Source organism: Pongo pygmaeus, chromosome 8, assembly GCF_028885625.2.
Source record: "Pongo pygmaeus isolate AG05252 chromosome 8, NHGRI_mPonPyg2-v2.0_pri, whole genome shotgun sequence".
Classification (NCBI taxonomy): Eukaryota; Metazoa; Chordata; class Mammalia; order Primates; family Hominidae; genus Pongo; species Pongo pygmaeus.
Window position 1 is genome coordinate 58,049,321 of NC_072381.2, and position 19,181 is coordinate 58,068,501.

The following is a 19,181-nucleotide window of genomic DNA, read 5'->3' on the forward strand; positions in this document are numbered from 1 at the left end:
AGATGCCTGTAATCCCAGCTACTTGGGAAATCAAGGCAGCAGAATCGCTTGAACCCGGGAGGCCGAGGCTGCAGTGAGCCGAGATTGCGCCACTGCATTCCAGCCTGGGTGACAGAGCAAGACTCCGTCTAAAAAAAAAAAAAAAAATTTATATGTAAAAAACTTTTTCACACGCACACACAAAAAAAAATCAGGAAAGAGGTCAACTTTGCTTTTAAAATGTCAGTCACAAATTCACAATTTTTTTTTTCTAAACTGGGAGGTCATCAGAGATTACCTAAGTCAATGGTTCTCAACTGAGTGTTAAGAGATGGCCTGCTATGAACCTGCTGACTTAATGTATTATACTGAGAGCAGGATGAAAGCTCAGGGTTGGGAAGCAATTTGGGCAAGGACAGGTAGTCAACAAGTTGAAAAGCCAAGATGAGAGAATGAGATTGACTACTGTACTATACTCTTGTGATTTTGATTGCTTTATATGCAATCTTCTTCCCAATAAATCACTCTGCAACCTATGAGAAAATAATGCTTTTCTGACCCACTAATTCCAGGCCTGGCCCCTTGAATTGTTTTGAAAGTGATATGTGCCACATCCAAACAGAATTCACGTGTGATCCTATCAAAGTTCTCTTCCCACTGGCACAATAACATGTCCCACAATAGGGGCTGATCCTTCTCAGTATGGATCCCAGAATGAAGAAGACACATGAAGCAGAGTCCCAGCTGATCTACAGCCAATACGTAAGGGAAATATAAATTTCATTATTATAAGCCACCACTCCTTTCAGGTTGTTACTGTAGATGACTAGCAAACACTAATAAGTGTACCCTGAAAATGGGATGTAAAAGCTAACTATAACTTGACTTGGAAGCATTAAATTAACCAAGAATCTCTGTGTGTGCTTAAGAAATAAATATGTGCTTAAATAGTTGCAAAATAAAAGAGTTTTCTTCAACTAAAAATAGACATAAATAAGAATTATAAAAAAACACTTTCACTCACAAAAATACATCTGTATTCTGTATTTTAAACATGAAAAAAGATAAATTAATCTCATTTTCAGTATACTTCTTCAATTTTGGGATTTATATATGAGAAGCACCTATAACCATTTTAATTTCTATTCCTACTCATATTTTAAAAACTCAATTATTTATCATTATGAGCAATATATTTTCTTTTTAAATCTTGCAACAGTAGTAATACAAGGAGAGGTCATTATCCAACTGATAAATTCAAATTAAAGCACCACAGAGATATCATTTCAACTTAACAAAGTAGCAAAAGTTAAGAACAAACCTGATGCTTTAGGTATTAATACATTTATTATTGTTTTCATTGTCATTGTATCATTATTTTAGTATTTAAAAAGAATTTTGAAAAATCCAGCATGACTACATAGTCATACCTTATATACTTTATCACCATCTTCTGGTTCCGGACTGGATGGCAACGACAGTTGAATATCATGCAATGAACCACTTCCATCATGCTGTCAGAAAGAAGGGAAGAAAAACACTAGATTAATATAGTAATTGTGGACATTCAGTTGAACCTGAATTTACCCAGACCAAATGCTAGCATGGTGAAGAACAAATGAGAGATAAAATTTTAGAAATCTTCATTTCCCCTGTATATACTGTTAGAAGGAAATGTGGAAGAAGAAAAAAGGGAGCTACGGCAAGAATAATCTGTGGAAGTAAATAACGGATACTATATAAGCGGTTGAAATACAGAACCATTAAGCATTATGAGAAATTTCCCAAAGAATTTTAAGACTGTTTCACCTAAGAAAAGTGTAAAACAAAGGTCAACTGAATCTGCTTTGGTTTAGACATGTTTTGAGTACAAAGGAGCCATAAACAATAATATTAAATAACTCAATAAGGTTTAGCAGCAAAGATAACTGAATTAAAAATACTAGCTACATGAGGATATATATTGCATAACTCCATTTATATGAAGTCTGAGAAAAGGCAAAACTAATGTAAGGCGTTAGAAATCAGAAGAATGATGGTAGACTAAAGGGAAGGGGGTTACTGACTAAGAAGGAACATTAGGGAACCTAGTAGGAAGCTGGAAATGTTCTATGTCCTGAGTGTATGGTAGTTAAACATACGTATGAAAAGCTTGAGCTGTACACTTAAGACTGGTACACCTTAACCACTTTACTGGATGTATATCATGCCTCAAAAAAGGGTGAAATAAAGATTTTTGTTCCAAAACATTATAAAGAAAATAAGATGACAATATTAAGTTCCACCCTTTGCTGAATTGGTTTAGTAATAAGAAACCACATACTCAATGGTTCAGAAAGACAGCCTCAAGAAAAATGAACCAGTGAAGAATATAACTGGATGACGTGCTACCTTGATCAGGACTGAGCCCCTGACCAAGGCAGCACAACTGAGGTTCAACACCTTATTTGTTCATGATTCCTGGCTGCCTCAGTAAACCCAGTGACTGAACCAGCAACTTCAAGGAATGTAACATCGCAGTCTTCCTCAGATATATCTTTTCTGGTTCTCCCATACCATGGATAATGTCTACAATAGGGGAGGTGAGCATGTAGGTTATTTTCTTCTTAATTTATTGTACTGTATACCCACTGACACAGAATCTCTAGGGATGGGGCCCAGAATTTCTAAATGTGTATTTAGGGAAGTTCAAAAGGTAATGCTGATTGACAGTCAAGAGAGTAAGTGTTTGCCAAATTTCCAGCATAGATAAATTACTTTTCTATGGTGGTGCCAAATGGACATTAAGACTTTGATCTAAGAACATAGGCAACATTCTAATGAATAGCAATATTCTCAGAACACATTTTTAAAAATTAAGAAATAAAGAAAGTAAAGCGAGTTTTATAGGACTCATCTCAGTAAAAAGTTCATCTCCATTATTACTGCCTAGACATATAAAAGCATCGCCAGTCCTACCTACAAGTATATTTGAGAAGAGAGACAGACTGTAAAATCTGAATTATTTCCAAATATCTAAATGTCTTCTTCCCAACTGCAATGCAGGAACCCCAAGGAATATGAGACAACACAAGCACATACTGCTTTGCATTAGATACAGGTGCACTTGTGGGAAGTGTACAGCAGAATAGAAAAAATAAAACAACAGCATTTAGGATAGAGGAAAAAAGAGAAGTCCAGCAAAACAGAAAATACCAGAGAGGTCACAAAATACCAGGAACTGAGTAAAGTAGCTCCGTAAAGCTGTTGTAAATTCATCGGTTCATCCCTAAGCAGCACTTGCTTGGATCTGATCCTAAACAGCATAGCAAAGACTTTGAAAAATAACCTAAGATTACTTCCCAGGTCCCAGACTAGCCTCTGGAAGATGTATACTCAGAACAGATCTGGAAAGCATGGCAAAAGCTTTGAAAACAGAGCTGGCATTAAAACCACAATCAAGACAGCTAGCTGTACCTTGTAGCCTAAACTCAACCACATTGTTTGCCTGTTTAAAAACAAAATAAAATAAAGATTTAAAGAAGATCAGGAATCTCATTATACAACGTTCAAATATCTAATATATAATCCAAAATTACTCAACATCTAAACAAAGGAGAAAATGTCAACTCACAAAGGAAAAGACAATAAAAAAACGCCAACACCAAAATGACACAGAAGGTAGAATTGGAAGAGATTTTAACAGAGCTGTTATTAAAATTCTCCAAAAGAATAAACTCTTGAAGGGACTACAAAGAGAAAATCTCAGGAAAAAAAAAAAAACAGAATATAAAAAGTAGAAACAAATGGAGAGTTTAGACCTGAAAAGAGTCAAAAACCAAAATTTTAAAATGTACTATTGATGGGCTATAAATACTAGCATTTCAGATTACACAATAAACTTAAAGAGTGATCAACAAAAATTATCCAATCTGAATGATGAAGAGCAACAAGACTGGTCAAAAAAAATTGACAGAGCCTGCTCAGGAACATATGTGGACAGTAATAAAAGAGCTAACACTCCTGTCATTGAAGTCACAGAAGGATACGGGTGGGCAGAAAAAATATTTCAAGAAATAATGGATAAACACACCCCAAATTTGGTGAAAGACACAAACCTACAGATTTGAGAAGCCAAATTTAAAAGAACTAAAAATACACCAAACATACACTCTCTGAACATAAGAGAATTTAACTAGAAACTAATAACAGAAAGATAATCTCCATACACTTGAAAAGTAGACAACCTTCTAAATCATCCTTGGGTCAAAGAAGAAGTCTCAAGAAAAACAAGAAAATATTGTGTATTGAAGGAAAATAACAGACACCACATACCAAAATTTGTGGAATGCAACTAAAGCAGAGTGATAAGGGAAAATTATAGAATGAAATACTTTTATTAAAACAAATTTGACAAATGTCAAATCAATAACTGGAGCAAAATAAATATACAACAAGCAGAAAGAAGAAAATGATCAAGAACAGAAATTAATGAAACTGAAAATTAAAAAACACAAATAAATCAATGAAACTAAAAACATATTCTTTGAAAATTTCTAGACATCTAGCAAAACTGCCAAAACGCAACAAAGAAAGCACAAATCAAAACATTATCAGGAATGAAAGCAGAAATGTTATTACAGACATCTCAAATGCTAGGAGTAAATAAAGCAATAATAGTATAAATGACTCTATACACACAAATTTGACAACTTATGTGAAGTGGCAAAATTCTTCAAAAGCAACAAACTCTTGAAACTCACCTAAGATGAAACAGATAACCTGTGTAAACATATGACTATTAATAAAAATGAATTCATGGTTTAAAGCCTCTCACTAAAAAAAAAAAAAATCTGAGGCCAGATGTTTTACTGGCAAATTGTTCCAAAATTTAAGAGAATAACATCAATTCTATACAACCACTTAGAGAAAAATCAAATTAAATTAATAAAATCAATTAATGAGGCCATTAATTGCACTTCCCTGATACTAAAACAAAGACAGTATAAGAAGACTACAGATCAATATTCTTCATGTATAAGGATGCAGAAGTCTTTTTAAAAATCTCACACGTGTAATCCCAGCACTTTGGGAGGCCAAGACAGGGGGATCACCTGAGGTCAGGAGTTTGAGATGAGCCTGGCCAACATGGCGAAACCCCATTTCTACTAAAAATACGCAAAAAAAAAATTAGCCGGGCATGGTGGTGTACACCCATAGTTCCAGCTACTCAGGAGGCCGAGGCAGGAGAATTGCTTGAACCTGGGAGGCGGAAGTTGCAGTGAGCCAAGACTGCACCCCCGCACTCCAGCCTGGGCAACAGAGTGAGACTCCATCTCAAAAAAAAAAAAAAAAAATCGAAGAATCAAAACCAACAATATGTAAAAAGGGAAATACATCATGAGCAACTGAGGTTGATCCACGAATGCAAAGCTGGTTCAATAGTCAGAAAGCAATGTAATTCACCAAATTGAGAAATAAAAGGTCTGCACAATTATCTCAATGGACACAGATAAATTTCCTGGCAAAATTCAATATCCAATCAGGATTTTAAAAAACTCAGAAAGCTAGGAATAAAAGAACTTGCTCAACCTGATAAAGTTCATCCAAAAAACCCACCAGGCATGGTGGCTCATGCCTGTAACCCCAGTACTTTGGGTGGCCAAGAGGGGCAGATCACTTGAGCCCAAGAGTTCAAGACCAGTCTGGGCAGCATGGTAAAACTCTGTCTCTACCAAAAATACAAAAAATTAGCCAGGTGTGGTGGGATGCACCTGTAGTCCCAGCAAATTGACAGAATGAGGTGGGAGAATCACCTGAGCCTGGGAAGTCAAGGCTGCGATCAGTCATGACTATGCCACTGCACTCCAGCCTGGGTAACCGAAGGAGACCCTGTCTCTGATTCCCCCCCAAAACCAAAACAAAACAAAACACCCTACCAGTAACATCATATTTAATGGTGAAAGATGGAATATTCTACCCCAAGACCAGGAACAAGGCACTCCTATTCAATATCATAGTGGAGTTTCTATCCAGTGCAATAAGGCAAGAAAAAGAAATAAAAGGCGAACAAATAGGAAAGAAAAAAAAAACCCTCATTTAGACACAGAATGTATGGTGTAGAAAGTCCCTTAAGTATCCATAATAAAAGTATTAGAAATTTGGGAGGCTGAGGCAGGCAGACCACATGAGGTCAGGAATTCAAGAACACCCTGGCCAACATGGCAAAACTCCATCTCTACTAAAAATACAAAAATTAACCAGGTGTGGTGGCACACGCCTGTAATTCCAGCTCCTCAGGAGGCTGAGGCAGGAGAATCGCTTGAATCCAGGAAGCGGGGGTTGCAGTGAGCTGAGATCGTGCCACTGCATTCCAGTCTGGGCAACAGAGCGAGAACGTCTCAAAGACAAAAACAAAAACTACTAGAACTAGTACATGAATTTAGCAAAATCACAGGATACAAGGTCAATATATGAAAATCAACTGTGTATGGCAAACAACTGAAAATTGAATTTTAAAAAAAATACCATCTATGATAAAGCAAAATCCAAAAGACAAGGGAAAAAATCCAAAATAACAAAAGAGAAATACTTAGGTACAAATCCAACAAAACACAGACTAACTCTGTATACTAAATATATAGGTTGATTTCTTTCACATATATGTATATACATATATGTGTATATGTGAAGGAATATATATGTGTGTGTATATGTGAAAGAAATCAGAGAGAACTAAATAAATGGAGACATCCTCTGTTCATGAATGGAAAGATTAAATATTGTTGAGATATCAACTCTCTTCCAAATTCAACTGGAGATTCAGTATTCTCCCTATCAAAATCCCAGCAGAATTTATTTTTTGTAGAAATAGAAACGCTGCTTCTAAAATTTACATGAAAAGGCAAAAGAACTAAAATAGTCAAACAATTCTGAAAAGAGAAAGTTGGAAGAGTCACACTACTTCAAGACTTACTATAAAGCTCCAGTAACCAAGAGAATGTGATAATAGCAAAAAGATAAACATACATCAAAGGAAAGAAAAGAGTCCAGAAACAGACACACACATTTATGGTCAAAGGCATTTCTGACAAAAATACAAAGGCAAAACACTACAGAAACAATATTCTTTCCAACCAATGGCACTAGAACAACTGAACATACACATGTGATAAAAATAATCTTGGCCCATAACTCATACCACATACGAAAACTCTTAAAACAGATTATACACCTAAATTTCAAACTTAAAACTATAAAACTTACCCACATAAACATAGAAAATCTTTGCAATCTTGTGTTGAGCAAAGATTTCTTAGACCAAAAACATGATCTATGGAAACAATGATGGCAAAAAAATGATAAATTTTACTTCAAGAGCAGAACTTCTGCTCTCACGCCTGTAATCCCAGCCTTTTGGGAAGCCGAAGCAGGCGGATCACTTGAGGTCAGGAGTTCCGAGACCAGCCTGGCCAACATGGTAAAACCCCGTCACTACGGAACAAAATACAAAAAATTAGCTGGGCGTGGTGGCATTCACCTGTAATCCCAGCTACTCCAGAGGCTGAGACAGGAGAATCACTTGAACCAGGGAGGTGGAAGTTGCAGTGAGCCTAGATCATGCCACTGCACTCTAGCCTGGGCAACAGAGCAAAACTCTGTCTCCAAAAACAAAAACAAAAACAAACAAACAAAATTATATAAATTATATATATATATAATTTATATAATTATAACTAAAATTAAAAATAATACAATTATATATAATATATAATATATAGCATATTATACATATAAATATGATTGCAGATATTTTCTTCCAGTCCATGTCTTTTTATATATATATATTATATGATATTTTATAATATATATTTATATATAATATATATTTTTATATATAAATATAATTTTAAATATATATTTATTTTAAATATATATGTAAAATAAATATATATTATATAATATATATTGCAGATATATATGTATATACGTATATATAGACACATATATGTATATATACGTATATATGTATATACATATACATATATACGTATATATACATATATGTGTCTATATATACATATATGTCTATATATACATATATGTGTGTATATATATATATGATTGCAGATATTCTCTTCCAGTCCATGTCTTCTTTTATATATATTATATTATATTTTATAATATATATTTATTTTAAATATATATTTAAAATATATATTATATATTTATATATAATACATATAATATATACATATATTTTTATATATAATTATTATATATTATTTATATATAATTACATATAATTATTTATGTATAATATATAATTATATATATTTATATATATTTAGCATATATATATAAAAGAAGACATGGACTGGAAGAAAATATCTGCAATCATTCAAGTAAATACTGAGCATAATGGGTAACTCATAGAAAGCCTTTTTAAAGTGTTAGCTAATTTTAAAACAATAGTAACAAAATAATGAGAATGTGAAGGTGCAGGGTTATTAACTCACAATTGTACATAGTTGCCCAAAAAGCTAGTCCCATTTTTAAAAATATCCATTTGTTTCATCACTTACATACCTAATAAAGGAGCTATATCTAAAATATATAAAGAACTCTCAAAAATCAGTAAGAAAAGACATTTGTGTTAATAGGCAAAAAAGACACTTCACCAAAAAAGATATACAAATGGCAGTCACATGAAAATATGCTCAATATCATTAATCTTTACACAAATGCGAATTAAATCAACAATGAGATACCACTAAACACCTATTCAGTGGCTTTTATAATACACTGATAATACCAAGTGCCAGCAAGAATGCAGAACAATAGTTACATTCTTACATTCCTGGCGGCAATACAAAATGATATAGTTACCAAGGAAAACACTTTGGTAGTTTCTTAAAAAGTTAAGTTTACACTTACCATACAACCCAGCAATCCTACTCCCAAGTATTTACCCGAGAGAAATAAAAACACATGCTCACATGAAAATCTGTAAACAAATATTTACAGCAGCTTTATTTGTAACTGCAAAAAAATTAGCAAGCAACATAAATACCCTTCAGCTGGTAAATGAATAAGCAAACTGGTAGCATTAAAATAGAACACTAACTCTGCAATATATAGAAAGAAATTCCTAATACACGGTACAGCATAAATGAATATTTCAAGTTGCATTACGTTAAGTAAAAAAAGCCAGACTCAAAGGCTATATATTATACTCAAAAGGCTATATCATATCCATTTATGTGATAATCTTTTCATATCAGTGGTTGCCAGGAGCTAGCAGTGGATGTAGAAATTGACTTTAAAAGAAAATAAGGAATTCTGGGAGGTGATTGTAATAGCTGCAAAACTGTCAATTAAAGCTCATAAAACTGTACACTGAATTCATGCAGGTGGGGGTCTGTGTTTGATTTGAGGGCTCAGCATGGCGTTTCCTGTTCTCTCCCCTGTGTGGCTGCAGCTCGGGCCTTTGGCCTGACCCAGCCCGATATAGGCTTTGGAAGAGCTACAGAAACATCTAGAAGAAGCAAAGGTGTTGCTGGTGAAGGCTACTAGGAAAGGAGTACGCGATGCCCTTACAGGTGAAAAAAATCCAAAATTGAGATGGAAATCCAGAACAAGATGCAACAGCAATCATAGAAGAAAGCAGAACTTCTTGATAATGAAAAGCCAGATGCTGTGATTGCTCCCGTTACAATGGGATATACAGTGAAAACCAGTAATTATGGATGGGATCAGTCAGATAAGTCTGTGAAAATCTACATTACCTTAACTGGAGTTCATCAAGTTCCCACTGAGAATGTGCAGGTGCATTTCACAGAGAGGTCATTTGATCTTCTGGTAAAGAATCTAAGTGGGAGGAGTTACTCCATGACTGTGAACAATCTCCTGAAACCCATTTCTGTGGAAGGCAGTTCAGAAAAGGTCAAGACTGATACAGTTCTTATTTTATGCAGAAAGAAAGTGGAAAAGGCTGGGCGCGGTGGCTCACGCCTGTAATCCCAGCACTTTGGGAGGCCGAGGCAGGCAGATCACCTGAGGTCAGGAGTTTGAGACAAGCCTGGCCAACATGGCAAAACCTCGTCTCTACTAAAAGTACAAAAATTAGCCACGTGTGGTGGCAGGCACCTATAATCCCAGCTACTCAGGAGGCTGAGGCAGGAGAATCACTTGAACCCTGGAGGTGGAGGTTGCAGTGAGCCGAGATTGCGCCACTGCACCCCAACCTGGGCGACAGAGTAAGATTCTTTCTCAAAAAAAAAAAAAAAAGAAGAAAAGAAAGAGAAAGAAAGTGGAAACCACAAGGTGGGAGGGATTACCTGGCTCAGGTTGAAAAAGATTGCTGTTCTTACACTGCTAATAAAGACACCTGAGACTGGGTAATTTATAAAGAAAAAGAGGTTTAATGGACTCACATTTGCATGTGGCTGGGAAGCCTCATAATCATGGCGGAAGGAGAAGCACAGGCATGTCTTACATGGTGGCAGGCAAGACAGCATGTGCAGGGGAACTGCCCCTCATAAAACCATCAGATCTCATGAGACTTATTCACTACCATGAGAACAGCATGGGAAAAACCCTTTCCCCCATGATTCAATTACCTCTCACCAGGTCCATCCCACAACACGTGGGGATTATGGGAGCTACAATTCAAGAAGAGATTTGGGTTGGGACACAGCCAAACCAAATCAAGTGCAAAGAAAAAGAGAAACCCTCCTATGATACTGAAACAGATGCTAGTGAGGGATTGATGAATATTCTAAAGAAAATATATGAAGAAGGAGATAATGATATGAAGCAAACCATTAATAAAGCCTGGGTGTAATCAAGAGAGAAGCACATCAAAGGAGACAGAATTTTGAGACTTAGAAGTCCTTTTGGGAACTGTATTGTGGAAATACGGATGTTGCCAATAAGGAAATATTGGTGAGCTGCATATATAAATTTGACATCTATTTAACAGCCTTCTTCTAAGTAAAAGCAATGAATTCTTCATTTCCTACGAGGATTTATTTAAATAAAATATGCTTATTAAACACTCAAAAAAAACTGTACACCAAAAGGCTGAATTTTACTGTGTATATTGCATCTCAATAGAACTGCACTAGCTTGAATGATGTCCCCCCTAGAAATTCATGTCCATCCAGAACCTGTGAACGTGACATTACTTGAAAATAGGCCTTTACAATATAATCAAGTTGAGTTCACACTGGATTAGGGTGGGTCATAAATCCAATTAGCTGATATCCTTATAAGAAGGGAGAAATTTGGACCCACAGACACACAAGGGAGAAGGTCATGTGAAGATGGAAGTAGAGACTGGAGAGATGCCATCTACAAACCGAGGAACCCAAGGATTGCTGGTAACCACTAGAAGGTAGAAGAAACGCAAGTTTCTCTTACAGAGCCTTCAGACAGATCAAAGCCCTGATGACAACGCCTTGGTTTTGGATTTCTAGCCTCCAGAACTATGACAGAATAAACTTCTATTGATGTAAGCCTCCAAGGTGTGGTAATCTGTTATGGCAGCTCCAAAAAACTAATATAAGATTTGATCAAAAAACAGCTAAAAGCAAGCAAAAAGGAGAGAGAAACACCAAATAAATCTCAACAATCACACCTACAAAAAGCTGAAATAGCAATATTATTGTAACATGAGAAGCAGGGTAGCATTAAAGAAGGAAAGTATTAATAAAGATAAACAAAGAATTCTAATTAGTAATCAGAGGACCAATCTGCCAAGAAGATGTACCAATCATAAACATGTATACACCTGATAGAATAGCCTGAAAATACTACAACAAAAATGGAAAGCATTAAAAGGAGAAACTGAGACATCTGTAATTATAGCAGGAGATTAACACTACTCTCAGAAATTCACACATCAAAGGCAAAAATTTAGTAAGGATAAGCAAGATATAAATAGTACAATTAACAAGCCTGATATAATAGACATACTGCTACCTAAGATACAGAAAATATATATTCTATTCAAACGAACAGAGCCATCATAAAAACTGACCATGCTGTTGGCTAGAGATCAACAAACTATGGTTCACAGGACAAATCTGGCCAGCTGCCTCTTTTTACTACAGTTAAGAATGCTTTCACATTTTTAAATGGTCTCATTTGAAATGTTTTATCTACATAATAGCCTCAATTTTGTGTCTTGCCCAAAATGGCTAAAATATTTACTATGTGATCTTCTAAAGAAAAGTTTTCCAAACTCTTTTCTAGCCCACAAAGAAAATATTAACACCTTCCAAAGAACTTATATTATAGAAATATATTGTTCTGATCAATTTAAAAATTAGAAATTAGAAATAAATTAAGTGAAAGCCCCATATACCAAGTCATTATTTTTGAAAACTGAAAAAAAAATGAAATAAAATAAATGCATAGGACAGCCCAAGAAAACTAGGAGTTACTAGTGTTTAAGTTATCAATATGCTACAAAAAATTCTGCTCCTTTTTATTAAACAGTCTAGCAGTCCAGATTTTAGGAGATCAAAAAGACAAAAAAGCTATTATTTCCATTAAAGCACAAGAGCCTTAAAGATTAGGAATATAACAACAACTGAATCAAATAATAACCACCCCCCTAATAACTCTGACACTAACCAATGGTTAGTACTCTCTATCAATCCTTGACTAAAAGGAAAGTGCCCAGGCCAAAATTAGGAAACATTTGGTTGCGGGGGGGTGGGGGGTGGGAGGGGATCATAAAATAGAACACACACTCTTTCTAAAAAATACTGAAGAAATAACTTCATACATTCAATTTTCATGTTTCACATTATACATACTAAAGAGCTAACATTTATTGACCAGTGCTGGGTACTGTTCCAAGTGTTTTGCATAAACATATTTAATAAATGCATAGGAGCAAAAATAGTACAAAAAATCCATAGCAACTGAACAAAAAATAAGTAATTCATAGTTAACCGACTGTCTAGGAATTCTGGGCTGCTTTACTAGGTGAAATGTTTTAGCAGTTACTACAGGTTCTAGTTAGAATTTCTGAACTCTGAATGCAATTAGGATGCTAATACATTATCAGGATTTTATTAAAGATGGATAAACCTTCCTCTATTCTAAAAGCATTAGAGGACTATTGTCAGCAAACCATCTTCCACTCTTCTTTTTTGACACATCACAATGGTAAACTTTTGTTCTAATACTATAATTCTTCCACATGTTAACTTGCTGAAAACCCTGTAACAAACTCCATCTTACCCAGGTGATTCTTCCATGAGTTTGCAAAAACTGAGATCTTCCTATGAGTTCCCGAGCAGCTGCAATGGACATAGATACTTGAAGTGACTAACAAAAATGTTTAGCAGCACTGACAAGTCCCTACTAACAAGCATCATCAGTGATGTCAACAAAGCTGCCTTGTGTTTCAGATATGCTACAACACAATCACAAGAGGCATCCTAGGAAAGGGAGCAGAGGAAGAGGACAGAGACATTTTCTTTCTTTTCTTTTTGTAAGTTTTTTTTTTCTTTTTTAAATATTAAGGTATATAGATAAACAATCACATCACATCACACAGTCCAGAATGTGCACTACAAATAATTTTTGAGTAATACTGTAAAATTCAACAGTGGGATTTAAAATCTACTAATTCAAGCGACATTTGAGAGGATTTTAAAAACACTGACTTATAAAATCTGATTTTAATAAGCGCTTTAGAGGTGAAGTGATCCTCACAGATGGTCAGGGCAAAGACACTTTGAAATAAAAAACATATCTATCTGGCATCCAAGTTAACTGGAATGTTGTTATATATAAATAGAACCTTTATAATATTCTAAGCAAATAGTATTTACAAATTTTTTCTGTTTAAATTTTTTATTGAATCTACACATTTACGTATCTGTTACGTCTGTACATATCTGAACCCAGATATCCCTTCCTGTAGGTTTGTTTTGGCACTTAAAGATATTCCTAATTTCTACTAATTTTTCTAGATTTTGATTTTTAAAAAATATCCAACTCCTCAAGCCATCTGTGTTCTGCTACAGTATAAGAAACTAAGTTTTCCTAAACTAATAAATTTTCCTCAGTAACTTTTGCATAAAATGTTTTTATATGCAGGTGGACGCAATGGCGCATGCTTGTAGTCCCAGCTACTTGGGAGGCCAAAGCAGGAGGATCATTCGAAGCCAGAAGTTTGAGGTTGCAGTACTTTATGATCACACCCGTGAATAGTCACTGCACTCCAGCATAGGCAACACAGCAAGACCCTGTTCTTTAAAAAAAAAACAAAAAAAACAAAAACAAACCAAAAAAAACCTTTCTATATCCAATTATTTTTTACTAAATACTTCAGCACATATTTCTACGTTTCCTATTCTCTTTCATTGCTCTATGTGTTGTGTCTATTTGTGTCAGTATTATATCCTGCTCTAAAGGGTTTTTTCCCCTTTCTCCTTTTCAATGTACACAAATCTTATCCTTTGGTGTTTCCAATTTTGGAGTCATTTTGATAAATTCCGAAAACAAAGCTGTTATGATTTTGGCTGAAATTGTATTAAATCTGTAAATCGTACTGAGACAAACTGTAGATACACACCATACACTCAAATTATATTTTGTACAATCTTTACACAACACACAATTTATTATACACTCAGAATGTATCTTACACAATCTTTTTATAATACCTAATTTGTTACCCTTTGCAACACATCATTCTTGTAATTATTTAATTTAATACATGTATATTCCCCTAGACTATAAGCTAGCTATCTTGATTACTACTTTAATATCTGTAGCATTTATAATATTTAGTCTTCCCATAGAACATAAATGGTTCCTACAAAGTTTCTCAGGTTTTTAAAAATAAAACATCACAAATGTCTCTCAGTAAATTTACTGACATTTTAATGTTTTATTGATGCAGTGATAGCTGCCTTATTTACTACTGAAGTCCCAGCTCTATGATTTATTGGCCTTGGAGTCTTGAGCATAGTATTGTTTATCTACTAGAACAGAGTTTTCTATTTTGGGGGGTGGGGACACTGATCCACAATAAAAATACATTTTATAACACAACCAAGTACATATATACATGAATAGGTATGTATTTACATGTGTATGCACATATCCATGTGTGTAATATAGGGAGATATACATATATTTCTCTCACTAAAAACAAATTTCATGAAAAAGTATTTGTCCTTATTACATGTGATGTCCTCTTGATAGTTTTATACTGTTTTACTTCATTACCAAAAATTCTAGTCATGATGAAAATTCATTTTAAGACCCACTAACCGGTTTTAACCTATAGTTTTCGAACAATGTACTGGGTACAGGTTAAAAACTGTGTCCTCTTTATTTTTATCTTCATTACTACCATGATCCTTGGTACTGACAGAATACTAATAAACAAACGCAGGTATTGAAGTAAATAAAATTAGCTTTCTGGGCAGCTACATAAAATTGTGAGCAATTAAAAACCCTTGACTTTCATGTTACTATGAAACATGTTGCTATTATTAACTGCTAACATGCATTAACTGCATTACATTTATCAGGTTATGCTGAAACATCAGCATATTATGCTTAGCATTTTAGAATACTATCAGCATAGTATGCTTAGCATTTTAAGATACTATGGATGATACTATGTTAGCATTTTAATGTGTTTTTTGTTTGTTTGTTTTGTTTTTGAGACAGAGTTTTGCTCTTGTTGCCCAGGCTGGAGTGCAATGGCGCGATCTCAGCTCACCGCAACCTCTGCCTCCTGGGTTCAAGCAATTCTCCTGTCTCAGCCTCCCGATCATTACAGGCACGCGCCACCACACTCGGCTAATTTTGTATTTTAAGTAGAGACGGGGTTTCTCCATGTTGATCAGGCTGGTCTCGAACTCCCAACCACAGGTGATCTGCCCACCTCGGCCTCCCAAAGTGCTGGGATTATACAGGCATAAGCCACCGCCCCCGGCCCCACGTTAGCATTTTATGGGAATTACCTCATGCATTCTTCACAACAGTCCTGAAGTAAGAGCTATTATAATCTCTATTATCTTTTCTAGGAAACTGCAGCACAGAGAGTTTAAGCAACTTTTCCAAGATCGTACAAGTAGGAAAATTTGCCTGAACCCAAAACTCCACCTTGGAATTGTCTACTCTGATTTTTTTCTTGAGACAGACTCTTACTCTGTTGCCCAGGCTGGAGTGCACTGGTATGATCTCGGCTCACTGCAACCTCTGCCTCCTGTGTTCAAGTGATCCTCCCACCTCAGCCTCCCAGGTAGCTGGGACTACAGGCACATGACACCATGCCTGGCTAATTTTTGTATTTTTAGTAGAAATGGGGTTTCGCCATTTTGGCCAGGCTGGTCTTGAACTCCTGACCCCAGGTGATCCACCTGCCTCGGTCTCCCAAAGTGCTGGGATTACAGGCATGGGCCATCGCGCCTGGCCTGATTTTTCTTAATTACATTTATTCCTATTAACTTTCATCACTGAAATGCAGAGATTCAGCATTATCCCAATTATCCCACAACTAAGAACAACCTGAATGTCTATCAACAGATAAATTGATAAAAGTCAAATTGTGGTACATATATGTAGAATGGAGTCTACTCAGCAATAAAAAGAAATGAACTACTGATACTAGCAAAACACAGATGAGTATCAAAACCATTAAGGTGAGTAAAAAAATTCAGAAACAAAAAGAATACATATCAAATGGTTCCATTTTGATGAAATTCTAAGAAAGATAAAACTTTAGAAGCAAAAGCAGAATAGTGGTTGCCTGGGGCGGGTTTGAGAAAGAACTGACTGCAAAGGGAAATGAAGGAACTTTATCAGTACAGAAATGGTCTATATCTTGAATGTGGTGGTAATTACACAATTGCATACATTCATCAAAACAAACTGTACACTTAAAATGGGTGCAGTTTATTTGAATGTACATTCTGTCTCAATAAAGTTGATACTTTTTTTTAATTCTCCTCTTCACCTTCCGATTCCTTTCTTAACAAGCCATTAGGTAAGTCAGAGCAAAATAGGTTTCCACCCCAAAAGCCAAGCAGGAAGTTTCAGAGCCTAAGTAGGTTGAAAGAGCATGTCTCCGTAGGGAGGCAGTTTACCAATATATGCCATATCCCAAAAGGAATGAAAACAGTATCCATGAGGGGTGGGGAAATAGCTTGATATTAGAGTCAAACTTAAGTGGAAAGAATAGAGTGTATGTGCATAATCAGCAGCCTGGCATGGGCTATCAGAGTCAAAGCAGAGTGAGGTGGATATCCACACACAGGATGGCCTGGCAAAGACTGCCAGAGCTCAGGCATGATAATGAGTAAAGGGCTCAATGCCAGGTTTCAGACCCAAAATGGGTAAGAAGGGCATCCATGTGTAGACTCAACTGACGTGCAGTGTCAGAGGCCAAGCAGAGTGAGAAGGCGTCCATCTGGAGATGGGGATTGGTGTGGAGTATCAGAGCCCAATGGGCTGACAAGGAGTCAGAGCTGGAGTAGTATGAGAAAAGGGTACACGAAGAGTGGGAGCAGCCATGCATGAGGATTCAGAATCTTAGCAGGATAACAAAAATAGCCGGGTGTGGTGGGGCATACCTATAGTCCCAGCTACTTGGGAGGATCGGTTGAGCCCAGGAGGTCGAGGCTGCAGTAAGCCAAGACTGCACCACTGCCCAGCCTGGGTGACAAAGCAACACTCTGTCGCAAAAAACAAAACAAAACAAAAGAAACGAACTCTTCACACTTTAAGCCCTGAATCCACTGATCACCCACAGATAAAAACAAATAAAAGTGGACCTCTATCTCATACCTTAAATGCACCAAAATCAATTCCAAGTTATTTGAGATTTAATTGTGAAGGTCAAAATTCTTAATTTTTTAGAAAAGAATAGAATATTTTTATGACCTCAGAGCAAGAAAGGATTTTCAAACAAGGATTTCTAAAAGTGTAAACCACAAAGAAAAAAGTCTGATAAATTCACTATATTAAAACTAAGAACTTTTTTTCATCAAAGGATATCAGAAAGTGAAAAAGCACTCTACACAATGGAAGATAATATTTGCAACACATATAACCAACAAAGTACTTGCATCTAGAATATACAAAAATCTCTCTCATACACACAAAAGACATGATCGGGCAACAAACATTCCTTAAACATACAAAAAGGTTCAACTTTATTAGCAGTCAGGGAAATGTAAATTAAAACCACAATTAAATGTCACTATATTCTATCCATATGATAAAAATTCCTAAGTTGGATAATATCAAGTTTGCATACATGTGAAACAATGAAAAACAACATCTACTACTTGAGGGGAGTAAAAAAGACTGAACTACTTTGGAAAACAGTTTGGTTTTTCTAGGGTAAAATATTTCCATGCTTCAGGACTCAGAAATTCCAATTCTGATTAGATACTTCAGAGGAACTTTCTCACGGTTGTACCAGGAAAATGTTCATAGGAATATTATTTGTCAGAGTCAAAAAAAAAAAAAACTGGAAACAAACAAAATGGACATCAAGAGTAAAACAGACAAAGACAGTATGTTTTGTTCATAGATTGGAGCACCAACAGAGAAATGAAAATTAATGAAGTAGAGCCAAACATGAATGAACCTTAAAAAAATGTTGAATGAAAGAAGCCATAGGGGAATACTCACATTATAATTTCACTTATATAAAGTTCAAAAAGAGGCAAACCTTATATTCACGGAAATACAAACACAGATGGTAAAAATGAGAGGAAAAACAAGGGAAAACTCTAGGTTCTGGAAAGGAAAGGTACTGCAATCAGGAACGAGCATACAGGGAGCTTATTAATGTCTTATTTCTTAATCTGGGTGGTTAGGAGTACAAGCTCCTTCACATTCTAAGTTAAACTGAACCCTTATGTTGTATATATTCTTATTATGAATATTTCATAAACTCCTTTTTTTCCTGGAGTGATGAGAAATATGGGGATAGGGAAACAGGCATGCTCTGGCTCTTCTTTGGTTCTTTGCGACCAAGTGGCAATCATTCAGTAGCCTCTTAGCTCTTGGTGAACCCCACTTAGGATGATGCCACTAATATTCCATCACCTACCACTGCCACTACACCCACTGCCCCCACACACAGTGAATCGGAGAATTATGTGAGGGAAAAATTATTGGGTTTATTCTCAACGTTGGAGGGGAGGGAATAATGAAACTAAACATTTGTA

General features: G+C 35.6%; 1 protein-coding gene and 1 pseudogene across 10 annotated transcripts in view; one reads left to right on the forward strand and one right to left on the reverse strand.

The window, feature by feature from the left end:
- Positions 1-19,181, reverse strand: part of CCSER2 (coiled-coil serine rich protein 2) — a 192,420-nt gene that overhangs the window by 53,072 nt on the left and 120,167 nt on the right. For all 10 annotated transcript variants that reach the window (XM_054503015.2, XM_054503019.2, XM_054503017.2 and 7 more), the window contains one exon: positions 1,410-1,493. In XM_054503015.2, the coding sequence (XP_054358990.1) occupies positions 1,410-1,493 (84 nt within the window). The remainder of the gene's footprint in view (positions 1-1,409; positions 1,494-19,181) is intronic.
- On the forward strand, positions 8,789-11,151 carry LOC129006478 (calcyclin-binding protein-like; annotated as a pseudogene).